The sequence below is a fragment of the Nicotiana tabacum genome, chromosome 6 (genome assembly GCF_000715075.1).
Source record: "Nicotiana tabacum cultivar K326 chromosome 6, ASM71507v2, whole genome shotgun sequence".
NCBI lineage: Eukaryota > Viridiplantae > Streptophyta > Magnoliopsida > Solanales > Solanaceae > Nicotiana > Nicotiana tabacum.
The window spans coordinates 38664907-38681354 of NC_134085.1; the positions used below are offsets into that span (position 1 = coordinate 38664907).

Genomic DNA, 16448 nt, shown 5'->3' on the forward strand with positions numbered 1-16448 from the left:
GTATACCGCCTTCTGAGAGGTTATTCATAGGAGGAGATTTCAATGGTCATATTGGGTCATCTGCAGGTGGGTACACTGAGGTGCATGGCGGATTTGGTTTCGGAGAGCGGAACGGAGGGGGCATTGCGCTGTTGGACTTTGCCAAGGCTTTCGATCTAGTCATTGCAAACTCGAGTTTTACGAAGCGGGATGAACATTTGGTTACTTACCAAAGTTCGGTGGCGAAGACTCAGATTGACTATCTCCTCCTCAGGAGATGCGACAGAAGGTTGTGCGAGGACTGCAAGGTTATCCCAGGTGAGACCCTCTCAACGCAGCATAGGCTTTTGGTGATGGACATTTGTATTAGGATAAGGAGGAAGAAGAGGTCAGTACAAGGACGCCCCAGGATTAGGTGGGGCGCCTTAACTAAGGATAAAGCTAAGGAGTTGGAAGGAAGGTTATCGGCAATGGGAGCTTGGAGAAGTAGTGGGGACGCAAACACAATGTGGTCGACGACGGCGGACTGTATAAGAAAGGCGGCGAGAGAGGTGTTAGGGATATCTACGGGCCACAATGGTGGCCGCAAAGGAGATTGGTGGTGGAATGCAGTTGTCCAAGGTAAAGTGGAAGCAAAAAAGGCGGCTTACCTGCGGTTAGTAGGGAGCACTAACGAGGAGGAGAAGAGAGAGAACGGTCAAAGGTATAAGGTAGCTAGGAAGGAGGCGAAGATGGCAGTGACGGAGGCTAAGACGACAGCCTTTGCTCGTCTGTATGAGGAACTAAGGAACAAAGGTGGGGAGAAGAAGTTATTCCGACTCGCTAAGGAGAGAGAGAGGACAACTCGGGATCTGGACCAAGTGAGGTGCATAAAAGATGATGACAACAAAGTTTTGATGGGAGATGACCAGATTAAGAGGAGGTGGCAGACCTACTTTCATAAACTTCTAAGTGAAGAAGGGGATCAGGATATTATACTTGGGGAATCGAGAAATGCCGACAATCACCATGAATTAAGTAATTGTAGGGACATTGAGATCGATGAAGTCATGGAGGCAATGCGTAAGATGAGAAGGGGCAGAGCTACCGGGCCAGACGAAATTCCGGTTGAACTGTGGAGGTGTGTGGGTAGAGCAGGCTTGGAATGGCTTACTGCATTGTTTAGTGTTATATTCAAGACTAATAGGATGCCTGAAGAGTGGAGGTGGAGTACAATGGTCCCGTTGTATAAGAACAAAGGTGATGTCCAGAGCTGTAACAACTATAGGGGCATCAAATTACTAAGTCATACCATGAAAGTTTGGGAGAGAGTGGTAGAAATGAGAGTGCGAAGGACAGTGTCTATTTCAGACAACCAGTTCGGGTTCATGCCGGGGCGATCTACCACAGAAGCTATCCACCTTATTAGGAGGATGGTGGAACAGTACAGGGATAGGAAGAAGGATCTCCACATGGTGTTTATTGATCTGGAAAAAGCGTACGATAGGGTTCCTAGGGAGGTCTTATGGAGCTGCTTAGAGGATAAAAGGGTCCCGATTGACTATATTAGGGTGATTAAAGACATGTATGAGGGATCTAAGACTCGGGTTAGGACAGTAGGAGGCGACTCTGAACACTTTCCAGTTATTACAGGGTTGCACCAAGGGTCTGCGCTCAGCCCATTCCTATTTGCCCTGGTGATGGATGCACTGACTCATCATATTCAAGGGGAGGTGCCATGGTGCATGCTATTTGCTGATGACATTATTCTAATTGACAAGACACGAGGCGGCGTCAACGAGAGGCTAGAGATTTGGAGACATGCTCTTGAGTCTAAAGGTTTCAAGTTGAGCAGGACGAAGACGGAATACCTCGAGTGCAAATTTGGAGTTGAGCCGACGGAAGCGGGAGTTGAAGTGAGGCTTGACTCTCAAGTCATTCCCAAGAGGTGTAGTTTCAAGTACCTTGGATCGGTTATTCAGGGGATCGGGGAGATTGACGAGGATGTCACACACCGTATAGGGGTGGGGTGGATGAAGTGGCGGTTAGCGTCGGGAGTCTTGTGTGACAAGAAAGTGCCACCATTACTAAAAGGTAAGTTTTATAGAGCAGTGGTTAGGCCTGCCATGTTATATGGAACTGAATGTTGGCCGGTAAAGAACTCACACATCCAGAAGATGAAAGTAGCAGAGATGAGGATGTTGAGGTGGATGTGCGGGCATACAAGGATGGATAAGATTAGGAATGAAGATATTCGAGAGAAGGTGGGCGTGGCCCCCATGGAGGACAAAATGCGGGAAGTAAGACTCAGATGGTTCGGGCACATTCAGAGGAGGAGCACTGATGCACCGGTGAGGAGGTGTGAGCGACTGGCTGTAGTGGGCACGCGGAGAGGTTGAGGGCGACCTAAGAAGTATTGGGGAGAGGTGATCAGATATGACATGGCGCGACTTAGGATTACTGAGGACATGGCCCTTGACAGGGAATTATGGAGGTCGAGCATTAAGGTTGTAGGTTAGGGGAGAGTTATGAATATTTCTACAGCACAATAGAGTGAGACTAGCCAGTTAGGAGTTAGACTGAGAATGTCATTGGTCGTCTATTGATGCAAGGCTTTACCTGCTAGTTTTACTATACCAGTCATCTATTTCGTATTTCGTATTCTGTATTTCATATCTCTTATTATGCTGTTATTTTATTATGCATTTTTATGGTACTAATATATCGACTCCTGTTGTTTTGTTGAGCCGAGGGTCTCCTGGAAACAACCTCTCTACCCTTCGGGGTAGAGGTAAGGTCTGCGTACATATTACCCTCCCCAGACCCCACTTGTGGGATTATACTGGGTCGTTGTTGTTGTTGTACATTGAACACAACTATTAGATACAACAGAATAGAAGTACTAGGTTTATTATGAAATATGCACGCAGTAGGTTATTATTACATGTTGTATCCGGCGTAAATACATGATGTATTCATATACAGAAAATCAAATTTCAAAATATTTATGTAGATACTTGTATCAATTTCGAGCAGAACCTCAAACAATGTCAGGAAAAAAAAATCGAACTGTATCATAAAAAAAAAGAGGGACTGAAACTCTGAAGAATGCTCTGTTTTTTGGTGTTTAGCGTCTGATAAATCTTCTCATTAATTGGATTGATAATGTTGTGTGTTATAATTGATTTAGGTGAGTTATATTATGAGTGTATCCCGTCAAATTAGCAGCTTTCCGTTATTAAATAACTTGAAAGACCTATTATTATGTTGTATTCATGAATACATGGTATGAATACATGTGACTACAGCAGCTGACAACTGGACTGCCTTATTTTATAGTGGATTTTTGCTACTGTATTCATGAATACAATAGCTCGAATACATCAAATACATTACCATAACAATTGAAAGGTAGCAATGAAAAGTAATTATGTGTATGGTAACTATAGCAAATTAATAGTTACTAAACAATAGTCATTTCTGAAAATTCCTCACCTTTGGAGTATCAATAGACGAAAGGGTGCTGTGGTACGAGCAGCCACATGACAAAAACTAATGTTTCTTATAGTTGATGGTAATAAGTCCCACCAATATCTTGGGTCCCCATTGTTGAAGATTCTAAAATTGAAAGGAGAGCAATCTACGTAGGCTTCGTATAAATTTTCATTGTCTTTTTCTTTTGCAGTAGGTAAAACATCATGTACGAGCTGTCAACCCCCCCCCCCCCTCCCAAAGCCTTTCTTTTCTTTTTTAATTTTGCATTTCTCCACATTTTCTTATCCAGAGAACACATGAATACTAGAGATAAAATAACATACATGAGTCTGTTCAACCAAGTAGACTGTTTACCATACAGATGCAATCATTCATGATTTAGTAAACCATTTAAGATAAGAAGAGGCCATTTATACAGAAACCATTGTCATCCTGAAGAGGAAGGACGACCAAATACCCCATTTTAAGCCACAGAAATTAACCAGACAAGTTTAAAAGAAATTGGAGCTACTATACATGATTAATCCAACGAATTAAACACAACCTCTAGCAGAGTTCTTTATTCGTATATACACCGAAAATTACAAAATAAACAAAACTTCCAACATCTCATACCTTTCACAACAGCAACCCTTCAGCATCACCTTACATCACTCACCTTTCCCATACTTTTACAATTGATGAGGAAATAGAAAAACAACCAAATAAAGGAAAATGAAAATACATTTTGAACAGACTGAACATAACTTATTGCTTTCTGGCACTAGAAATTACTCACATCACTATTTCCGGTTTCAGGATGCTAGATTTGATCTCCTTGTGGGGTAAGACTACTCCACCATTGCTGTAAATTTCATCACAAACATGGACATCTTCTCCGAGAATGGTCATGTTCTCAACACGAGCCCATTGTCCAACAGTTGAGTGCCAACCAATAATGCTACTTGAGATGCACGCATGTTTCTTAACACGAACTCCACGCATCACAGTGCAACGTGAGAGTCTAACCCCAGACTCAATCACGCAACCAGGGCCTATCGCAACATCTGGTCCAATCAAGCATCCTTCTCCAATTGTTGCAGTTTCATCCACTAAGACATTTCCAACAATGTGAGAACCTGATGCCAGTTTCGGTGAAGATCTCTTCTTTAAGGAATCTAGGTAGAGTCTAAGACCTGTGATGTAGTCCCTTGGCTGTCCAATGTCCATCCAAAATCCAGGTAGGACCATTGCATATAGCTTTTTCTCCGCTGCAATTTTTGGGAAAATCTCTTTCTCGATAGATGTTGGTCTTAATTGAATTCTGTCAAGAATGGAAGGGTCCAGCAGGTAAATTCCAGCATTGATCTTGTTGCCAACAAATAACTTAGGCTTTTCCACAAATCTCTCAACTTGGCCAGTGGATTCTTCCGTGACAACAACACCATATTTTGAAGGCTCATCCACCTGTATCAACCAGTGAAATTTACCTTTTATACTCAACATCCCCCTCATAAATCTAGGAAGACCCACGCTATGTTAAATTCAAAAAGAAATGTAACTGATAACTTACCTTAGTCACCATTAAAGAAGCCTCACCTCCATGGGATTTGTGGAATTCAATCATCTCCTTGAAAGGATAGTCACTGATAACATCACTGTTAAGAACAAAAAACGGCTCAGCAGAATCATCTACCAGCTTGTCTCTAGCCAAAGCAAGGGGACCTGCAGTCCCAAGTGGTTCAGTTTCTTGAGAACATGTGATCTTTATCCCAAGTTTTGTCTCAAATTCTTTCAAAAAGTTCAGCATCACCTGCATCGAAAGGAGTTTGTATATTCTATTAGTTGCTCATTAAAGATTTAGCCTTACTTAGATCTCTAAATGGAAAGATGCTGACCTCGGGCTGGTAGTTAATAGCCAAGACCACTTCAGTCACTCCAACAGCCTTGAGAGCCTCGATCTGACGTACAAAATGTTTAGGAAAGTCGGTGTTTTGATATAATAGCAAAACTAGAAAGAAAAGGAAAACATACAGAAAGTGCAAGGCACAATTAAACTCCTATTGAGATTTCCCATTCTCTTTTAGAGATCATGACCTGGCAGAGGCAGGGTGATGAAGCCCTAGGTATTCCAGACCTTAGGTCATTTGAAATTTTGTTTGAGGGAATAAAGTATTGGAGTCATATAGACAAATATAGTTTGAATTTATCGGGTGGAAAATAAGATATTCCGAATTCTTTTATATGATAAAGTACAAACTGGAATAGTGAAATGACGTTCTCAAAATCCACACAACCAATTAAAAGGATGAAAAAACAAGATTAGCAATCCGACTAAAAGGCATATTTCTTTGAGTAGGTGCGCAGTTAGAGTGATCTTTATGACAGAATCTACTATATGACTGAAAATACGCGAGGCTAACCAAGAGTTCTCATAAAGGTTACCTGATGCAAAATCATGGGCTTGTTGGCAAATTCAACCAGTGGCTTTGGGACACTAAGAGTCAATGGCCTCAGCCGAGTACCAAACCCTCCGACAAGAATAAGTGCCTTCATCCTGATTTTTCGACGCTCCTGCTAAGAATCAGGCAGAATTTCAGCACAGTTGATCAGACGTTGTAAGAGAAAAAAACATATACTGCATTTAAAAATGGGCTCTCTCCTCTCCAAATTTATCCAGCCAAAAGGAAGATGCGTGCAGAACTATGGAACCTTGTATTTACAACCGTACAGAAGAAGCAATGATGAAAGCTCACTATCACCCTCACCTATATGTTCAGTCGGTTGTCCATGACAGGTAGCGAATAAAGATAGTCATTCATATAGTGTTCAACTTGAAGTAAATGAATTACCAATCCATGAAAGTGGATTAAAAAAGAGACTAGCAAATGTTGCAAGAAGGGTTGTAGCAAACTGCCAAATTTATACGTGAATCTTGAGATTAACTGAAGTCATAAAGTGGTTCAGAAAAGTCAGTCCAAGCTATTTTGCTGGAAAGAAAACAAAAATTCCAGCTACATCCCAGGCTGGATCATTTAATAGGGGTGGAAATTCCTTTCAATTTTTCATTTCTTTTGGTAAATAATGTGGTATCAGTAGATTGGATAAGGGCGGTTTAAACGGAGTTACATAAACGAATGCTATTTCTCTCTATCTCCTTACAAAAAGGAGAGGAAAGTTAGACTTTTCTCACACTTTTAGGCATGGTTACAGGTTAAAATAACAAAGGAAAAGTTGAAACATAATGTGTTTTCATTCACATTTCATACATGTTAGTTTCCTTCTACGTCACTTTATCTCTTCAATTATCTTATAGAAACAAGGAATTTAAATTTATTCTAGCTTTGCAGTGAAGCATCAAAAAGTACATTTCCCTGTCACATATTCTTTTGCTGATGCTTGAGCTACATCTAGGATTTTAACAAGTCACAGTATGAAACGGGTAAAAAAAGGTTACATGACCAAAAGGAAATCGTAGTAGCGACAAGTGAGGCTTGCTCAGTTGGTAAAAGCACCTCCACCTACGACCGTTAGGTCCTGGGTTCGAGTCACCATGGAGGGGAAGTGTGGAAACACTATAGATCCTCCTAATTTGGGAGGGGTATAAAAAAAAAAAAAATCGTAGTAGCTTTATTTCAGCTGCATACAGGGGCGGATGTAGAGGGTTACTTATGGGAACACAGTAGCTTTGACCCAAACTCTGCATATGTACTAAAAAGTTCACTAAATAAGAACAAATAATTGATTTTGACTCGAACACATAGGTAAGCGGAGACATTTGGAAGGGGAAATGAACCTAGAACAAGTAGCCTAAAACCTCACTCCAGCTGTATTTCTAAAGAAAGAAACAAAGATGTAACCCAGAAAGTCGGGCGTAAAAGCAGATTCATAGCTGCAGAAGATGACACTGAATTCCTAGAGGTGTCTAAACGACAAAATGGATTACACACACACCTAGCTTGTAGCACTAGTTATATAGAACTTAAAATACGAAATCCTACGCACAATTTGCAACTCAAAAGCACCGTAAGAAAGGGAAAAAAAGCAAAGACGACAAGAAAAGAAAAGCCTAACAGCATCAGATCCAGAGCACATTATGTACATAATTCTACACATAGCCTATACATAAGTCATCGATTAGGCATGCAAATTATCTCAAATAAACAAAATTGAACACAAAGAAATCAAAATGGACAGCGAAATCGCGAGCGCATTATCAAATTCTCCATAAGGAAAAAAAATAAAAAGGGATCCAAACAAAGCTAACGAAGAAAACACAGAAAAATGGAATCAAGATCCATGTGAAAACGAAAAACAATGCGGAAATTAAGAAAGAGAGCATGAAATTCACCTTTGGAATCAGAGATCTAAGAAAAGTGAAAAGAGTGAGTAGAAGGAGGAGTTTGAGTCAAGTTTAGGAGAATTCGTGGTTTGACCGTAGGTAGGGAGTGTCGTCGGGGTGTTTTCAAAGGGTGGTTGGTTGGGTTAGAAGAGCGTTGGCAAAAACACAAAGCAATACTTAACACAAGGATTATCCCCAAATATATACACACACGGAGAGAGTCATACACAACTTTGTATTTGTATATTGTAATGTAAGTTTTCCATATTGACAGATTTCCAAATACGGGCTACCTTTTTTACCGGTTCACGCCCGATTGGGATTTGGGAGTATGATTCTTATGTTTTACTGGAAGTACATATATTGCTGAGTTGGCATTATGGGGAATTGGGATTGGGTAGCTACTAATCACACCATAATCATGAATCTTTTTTTTTGGTAATAAAGATAGACCATAATCATGAATCTTACGTACACTTCCCTTTAATTTGCCCAAACAGCCAATCTATAATAATAATATTCCCTTTATCATACCCTCTTCGGTTAATTACTACTCCTACTACTATCTTATTATTTTTAGGCTGCCACCCGTAGTTGTAATATTCTTTTATTTTTATTCGCGAAGTGCAAGATCTAAATCTGAGCAATAATTATACTAATTGATACTTGTATGAAAGGTAGGAACACACAGTTTAAAGGAATAGAATATTGACTATCAATACTCAATATGCATGCAATCATGTCATAGATGTGGGAAAACTTGGGCTTTCGGATTCTATCTCAACAACCCAACATGTAGTTGATTCCTCCATATATCCTTATGGTAGGTGAAACTTAAACGCATTAATTTTCCAGGAGGTACTTTTAAGAAGAACAATAAATAAATAGAATAAAATATGGATATTCCATATGCATCTTGCTTTTGAATTAAAAAATTTCTACAAGTTAGGTGATATGGATTGTCATTGAGTTAATAGACGCCATGAACTACGGATTCATGAGATTTTACCAAAAAATAACAACACATTAGGCGTTCATTTAATTTTTGCCATTCTACAGTCATACCCCTTAATTCTAAGCTCTAACTTGTACTGTTTTCTTGAGATTTGGTTGTCACAAAATCTGGTCCAAACGAAGTAGACGTTCTTTGACGTTTACTAAGTCTTGGATCCCCCTGATTAAATGTACTTTCTTTTGTTTTTTCCCGAGGTCGTTTAGATCCTTCACCAATCGACTCACATTCCTTTTTATACGGATATATATTTTCAAAGAACTCAGCATTATCTGATTCTATAACCGTATTATTATGAATGTCGGGATTTTCTGATTTATGAACCAGAAATCGATATGCTTTACTATTAGTCGCATATCCTATGAAAATACAATCAACTGTTTTCGGTCCTATTTTTATCCTTTTGGGTTTAGGAACTTGCACTTTTGCCAAACACCCCCACACTTTAAAATAATTCAAGTTGGGCTCCTTCATTTCCATTTTTCATATGGAATGGATTGTGTTTTACTATGGGGTACTCGGTTTAGTATTCGGCTGGCCGTAAGAACGGCTTCCCCCCACAAGTTCTGTGACAAACCAGAACTTATCAACAATGCGTTCATCATCTCCTTTAATGAACGATTCTTTCTTTCCGCAATCCCATTGGATTGGGGCGTGTAAGGGACTGTTGTTTGATGAATAATTCCATATTCTAAACATATTTGTTCAAAAGGAGATTCATATTCACCACCCCTATCACTTCTTATCATTTTGATTTTCTTGTTAAGTTGTGTTTCAACTTCATTTTTGTATTGCTTGAATGCGTCTATTGCTTCATCTTTACTATTAAGTAAGTAAACATAGCAATATCGAGTACTATCGTCAATAAAAGTTATGAAATACTTCTTTTCACCGCGAGATGATATTGACTTCATGTCACAAATATCTGTGTGAATTAAGTCTAAAGGATTTGAATTCCTTTCAACCGACTTATAAGGATGTTTAACATACTTAGATTCCACACATATTTGACATTTTGTTTTTTCGCATTCAAACTTAGGCAATACTTCCAAGTTTATCATTTTTCGCAAGGTTTGACATGACCCAAACGTACATGCCATAAATTATTTGACTCAAGTAAGTAAGAAGAAGCTGAAGTTTTATTATTAGTTTCAACAACTATTACATTCAGCTTGAAAAAGCCCTCAGTAAGGTACCTTTTTCCTACAAACATTTCATTCTTACTAATCACTACCTTGTCAGATACAAAAACGCATTTGAAACCGTGCTTTACAAGAAGTCCAGTAGAGACTAAGTTCTTCCTACTCTCGGGAACATGAAGGACGTTGTTCAAAGTCATGACCTTGCCAGAAGTCATCTTGAGAAATATCTTTCCATATCCTTCAATTTTTTCTGTAGCAGCATTTCCCATAGAGAGCGTCTCCACGCCACTGTATACATTATACAGATTATCCTCCAGTCCGCTAAGAATATAATTCCTGCACAAGAAGTCAGAATGCTTCCACGCCTCAATCACAAGAAAGCTATCATTCTCTGGAGTTTCATCTGGAAGATCAAGAACATCTTCCTTGATGAACTTCTGTAGACATAACGTAGTCAAGTAGAAGAACATCTTTTGTTGCCAGCGCTTGAAATCCATCAAATGGATGTTAAAACGACCTTCTTAAATGGAGAGTTAGAGGAAGAAATTTACATGGAACAACCTGGAGGGTTTGTGGTTCCAGGTAAAGAAAATAAGGTATGTAGACTTGTTAAGTCCCTTTACAGACTAAAACAAGCACCCAAACAATGGCATGCGAAATTTGACCAAACAATGTTGTCAAATGGTTTTAAGATAAATGAATGTGATAAATGTGTGTACATTAAAAATGTTCCAAATCACATAGTCATTGTTTGCCTATATGTGGATGATATGCTGATAATGAGTAATAACATTGCCAACATAAATGCTACTAAGTGTATGCTAACTAGCAAGTTTGATATGAAGGACTCGGGAATTGCGGATTTAATTCTGGGGATTAAGATCCAAAAGACTCCTCAAGGTCTGGTATTGTTACAATCTCATTATATTAAGACAGTACTTGAAAAATTCAAGCACTTAGGATTTAAAGTTGCAAAGACTCCAATTGACGTGAATCTTGCATTAGCAAAGAACAAAGGCCAAAGCATATCACAATTGGATTATGCTCGTGTGTTGGGATGCTTAATGTACATTATGAATTGTACACGACCAGATATAGCTTGTGCTATAAGTAAACTAAGTCGATACACGAGCAATCCAGGTCAATCTCATTAGATGGCAATGAAACGAGTTTTGGGATACTTAGAACATAACCAAAACTTTGATTTGCACTACAGTAAATATCCTGCGGTGATTGAAGGATATTGTGATGCAAATTGGATCACCGGTTCAACTGATTCGAAGTCCACAAGTGGATATGTATTCACTATTGGTGGAGGAGCTGTATCTTGGAAGTCATCCAAACAAACATGTATTGCCCGCTCTACAATGGAGGCTGAGTTCATAGCCTTAGATAAAGCCGGTGAAGAAGCTGAATGGCTCCGGAATTTCTTGGAAGACATTCCATTTTGACCCAAACCGTTTGCACCAATATGCATACACTGTGATAGCCAAGCGGCAATTGGAAGGGCTGAGAGTGTTATGTATAACGGTAAATCTCGTCATATATGACAAAGACATAAAACCGTTAGGCAACTTCTCTCTAGAGGAATTATCACGATTGACTATGTAAAGTCAAGTGATAATGTGTCGGATCCACTTACAAAAGGCCTAACTAGAGAGGTAGTTGAGAAATCATCGAGGGGAATGGGACTATGGCCGAGAACAAGTCATTGTGGCGGTAACTCTACCTAGAAGACTGGAGATCCCAAGATCTAGGTTCAAGGAGATCAAACAAAGTCATTAATGACGGTTCAACATTGTCAACAAAATTTTTTTAGTCCATTCTCGTGATGAGACAATGTTCAGTACCAAGGATAAAGCATTAAGGCTTTTTAATGATTTCTAAATTTGATACAGGGTATATCAAATAGTGTATCTACGGGATGACACGTTTAGGAATCACCTATGTAAGTGTGAAGTGTTAGCCACTTCAAGGAGAATTTTTCAAGGCCAATTCTCTACGCACTTATGAAACCAGGCAGTGTTCATGGCTGAAACGAACACAACAATGAGAACCAAAGATGGTTAAGGGATTGATTGTGTGACTTATGGTTGTCTAGGTATACACTAAAGTTTGACGGTTCAAAGATATCAAATCTACCGATTGACCGAGTATATCCGACATAAGTTCACTACGGAAAATTCAAAGGGAAACCTACTTATCCAGATGCAATTAATTCTTGCTTGCAAATCACACAAGTTTTTCATGCATACTTCCGTGATATAGCCATTTCCCATTCATGTGGGGGATTGTTGAGTTTTTGTTTAAGATGAAATAGTCTTAAAATTAGAGTGAATGGGAAATGGGATTTGGATTTGGATTTGGATTCGGATTTGGTCAAATGATCGATCGATTGATTAATTTTTTGGACCAAATTTATTTGTTAATAGTGAATATTAACGTGATATAATCCGTGTTTGTAACGGATGTTTTCCAATCCGTGTATTGTGTTGCAACATTAAGCAATAAGCAGCCTAGTGCACCTCCCACAATGGTGCAAGTGCTCCTCCCATCAAGCAAGTGTACATTCCACCATGTAAGTGCTTCCTTCATGATAGCCTAGTGCTTGTTGCACCATGGAGGGGGCGGATTTCTCTCAAATAACTGCTATAAATAGAGCATAAGTTGGAGAGAAAGAAGAACACATCGGAAAAAACACTCGAAACACTCTGTATACACTTAATATACACTCTGTGTACACTTAATATACACTCTGTGTATACACTGCGTATACACTGGAAAAACGAATTGTAATCTGATATTCTCTTCAGTAAGAATTCAACATTGGCTATACTTTGCATTCCTTCCTCTCAGAATTTCCATTCGACTTCTGAGTTTTCCTCCCTTGTTCTGCATTGTTTTAAACTACAAACAAAGCATCCGTAAGTGTGATTTGCTGTCGATCTTTGTATTCGCTGAAACACTGGGGTTTGAAGTACCGCTACACCAGTGTGCAATTCGTTCTATCCTGGGAGGAAATAATTCATAACCTAGGGTACTAGGAGGGGATTAAATTCCTTAAGGAAACATTGTGAATTCAGTGGGCTCGAATTAATTTCTGTTTTATTTATATTTACGTTTATAAGCTAACGTTCTAATTTCCAGAATCATTATTTACAAGTACAGAAGGAACAACAATCTTAACTTTATCCATTTTATCTTCTTCTTTTTCACTCTTTTTTTTGGGGGGGGGGGTAGGATATAGCTGTATCATGATTAATGATTATTAATCTCTAGTATTTTAGTATTACACTATCAACTTTTGAATTTCTTAAGTTGAGTTGTAAGCTGATGTATTAAAAACCTCTCTCATAAAGATTGACTTTTCCCTTCTTCATTTTTTTTTTCTTGGCATTCTTACTATGAGTCGACTTCTGATTTCTTTTCCCCAAAGTTAGTTTGACTAGTGCATGCTAAGATAAGCTTTAGTATAAAAAGAATTTTGGTTCAATTGGAACTTGATATAAAAGTGCTTTATCACAATGCAATGAGTAGCAAGTGTTTATCTCGAAAAAATGTGAGTAACAATTAAATGTGATTTGTGGTTTTAAAGATATGTGATTTATTCTAATATTAGTGAATATACAAGTAATATTAGGTTTACGTAAGAAGAATTGTTGAACCAAACCAGTGTTGTTAGAGTAATGGGGACCTCGAGCTCGATTATCTTGGGGGCCTCGAGGTGAGTTAAGAGCAATAAAATATGAACAGAAAAGTAAAAACAATAAAGCTGAAGAACAATTGTAGAGCACAGTAAACAAGAAAAGCAAAGTAGAATGTTCTGTTGCAGTGAATGAGATTCCCTTTACAAATGATTGGGGTCCCCTTTATATAGGAGGAGAAAACCCTAATATGGTACATTTCCAATTATGGTAAAGAATTTTATTGGTACAACTATATAACAACCTAGTACAGACTCATACTATTTCGTACAAATCTTATCCCTTAATTTATGCCCTGATCCACGTGTCCCTGAGAAATTCCCGTTCTTTCTTGAGTGTCATCGAAATTGTACTGTCCTCGAGGCAGATCACGACGGGTCTTCGATTTGCTTCTCGAGGTGCGCATATCCCGGCCAGGCTCAATTCTTACTTCGAGCTTTCGAACTCGAGCTCGGGGTGTGATCAAGTCTTCTAAATCGAGCTCTTCGATTTAGACCGTATACAGATAGTCCCCTCATTTCTTAGAATGAAATGATGTGAAGCGATTTAAATTCCCGAAGTCCTTTACAATGGCATCACTCTTATGACGTAAGCGTTGAAATGACCGAAGCGTCCCGTCGGTTCTCTTCCCCAAAAAGCATTAAATGCACGTCAGAGCCGGTCGGCCATCAATATTAACGAATCGTCGCCGTCTTCCTCTATATATACTTCTTGTTTTCTCTTCTCATTAGGAACTTTTCCACCTTGCAACACCTATTTCCTCTATATGCTTCCTTTTCACCACTAATTCCTCCGCCGTATTAGCTCAAAACCTCACCGATTTATTTATTTCTTCCTTCTTTTCCTAAAGAACCGATGGCAAAAACTTCCAAGTCCGTTCCTCAGAAAAAAGGAACCTGCACTTCTACTTCATGTCCGGCCAGTAGTAAACTGCCGGCGCTTCACGAGATCGTACCGGGTAATTTTTCCTTGAAAAAGGACTTTATAGTTGAGAACCCTCCCGACGTCCCCGGCCGTCGAGAGCATGCATCGAGATACATAAGGTCAATTGGGAAAGAACACCTCGATGCTGTGAGGAGAAAGTGTAAATGGGAAGAGAAGGTCGTTCTGCAAATACCTTCTCGTGAGGAGAACATCACAACTTACGTAGAGGGGTTCCTAAGTGTGTATACATACCCCTTTACGTTGGGTCCCCTCGACCCGGTCGTGCTTAAATTCTTCCGAAGATATCAAGTCACCCTGGGCCAGATTCATCTGTCCTTTTGGCGGATCATAATAATGATGAGTTTCTTCATCGAAAGGCCGAGTTCGAGTTCACCCTTAGCCACCTCATCCGATTATATCGACCTTAACATTTTCGAGGTTTAATCAAACTCCAACACCGATCAACCAAGTCCTTCTTCGCCAGTAATGAAAAAGGCAAGGATCGAGGTTGGATGAGCCGGTTCATCCGGGTGAGGACCGTCGATGTTATTCCCGAGGAGTTCTTGTCATTCCCCGAGAAATGGAACTTCGAACGTGAGTCGAATTCTTTGCTTTAGTTCTTTTCAATAAATTTTGCTAAACTTCGCATAATTATTCCTTTCACTTTTTTGCAGCGGTTTCGTGGATGCCTAATGCGGTCCTTGACCCCGAGGACTGGGTTTGCAAACTGGCTACTACTTCAACATATGACAAACGCAAGTGGCAGGACTTTTCAAAGGGCAAGTGGGAAGCGAAACACCACGGTATGCGTCATAATGTCTCTTTTCTTATTAAGAATGTCTTTCTTCATGTTACCTGATTCCTCTATCACAGGTATTGGTGAGTTCTTCGAGATAAGGCCGCCCCCTCTCGGGGAGGAAGTAGGATCTTCGGCTCCAAAGCCAAATGAGGATAAAAAGAGAAAAGGGTCCTCGAAGAGTGAGGATACTCAAAGCCAAGTAGAGCCCGCTCGGAGGAGCAAGAAAAGTGTTGTCGTCAACGTGGATATTGACTCAGCCCACCAATTCTTGGACGATGATGGTGGCGAGATGGAGGGTTCGACGCTGGTGACTTAAACCAGGAAATCTGTCGAGGCTATCAAGCCTACTGAGATCGGGGCCCCTAGCCTTGAGGAAGGAATTTTAAAAGAAAAAGGGGATGAAGGTCCTGCATCACCTGACGTGGTAACTGCTTCTCAAACTTCTGGAAATACTCCAAAGGGAGCGAGCTTCGAAGCTCCTTTGCCTAAAAAGAGTGCTTCGGATGATCTCCCCGAGGCCATGACAGTAGGTCATTCCTCGTCATTTTCGACCTTCTCTGAGATACCATTAGGGATGCTCAGAAGTTGAAGACGTCCGAGCTAGGCGAAGTCCCGAGTGAAAACAACCCCTTCTAGGGTTTCTTTGCTGGGGTCGATGAGGACAGCTGTCATACCTCCTTTTTCGCCCGCGCCGCCGCGAAGGGACGCGGAAGGGAGTTTTTCCAATTAAAGGACAACCGAAACGGGATTTATTTATTTATTTCAGAGTCGCCACTTGGGAGCTTTATGGTGTCCCAAGTCACCGGTTTTAAATCCCGAATCAAGGAAAAGAATGACTCTGTTTAACAGTCTGCGCACCAGAATCCGGATAAGGAATTCTGTTAACCCGGGAGAAGGTGTTAGGCATTCCCGAGTTCCGTGGTTCTAGCACGGTTGCTCAACTGTCATATTCGGCTTGATTATCTGATTTTATACAATTATGAACCTACGTGCAAATTTGAACTGTTTACCGCTTTGTTATTATTTATTCAAAGAATTGCAACGTCGTGAGAATGCATCTCGAATTGCGCCACATAAGTACCCGCAATTTTGA

General features: G+C 39.9%; 1 protein-coding gene across 4 annotated transcripts; it reads right to left on the bottom strand.

Moving 5' to 3' along the window:
• Positions 1 to 3986: 3986 nt before the first annotated feature.
• On the bottom strand, positions 3987 to 7968 carry LOC107770019 (mannose-1-phosphate guanylyltransferase 1-like). Of its 4 annotated transcripts, none has more exons than XM_016589274.2 (5): positions 7784 to 7968; positions 5878 to 6006; positions 5331 to 5393; positions 5006 to 5245; positions 3987 to 4899 (listed from the first exon to the last, which is right to left on the bottom strand). In XM_016589274.2, the coding sequence occupies exons 2-5, from the start codon at positions 5986 to 5988 to the stop codon at positions 4228 to 4230; spliced, it is 1086 nt and encodes a 361-aa protein (XP_016444760.2). In that variant the 5' UTR covers positions 5989 to 6006; positions 7784 to 7968; the 3' UTR covers positions 3987 to 4227. The 4 variants fall into 4 exon arrangements, with proteins under 4 accessions (XP_016444760.2, XP_016444761.2, XP_016444762.2 ...); XM_016589275.2 differs by having other exon boundaries at positions 5878 to 6009; positions 7784 to 7967; XM_016589276.2 differs by lacking the exon at positions 7784 to 7968 and adding an exon at positions 6201 to 7769.
• Between the last annotated feature and the right edge of the window lie 8480 nt (positions 7969 to 16448).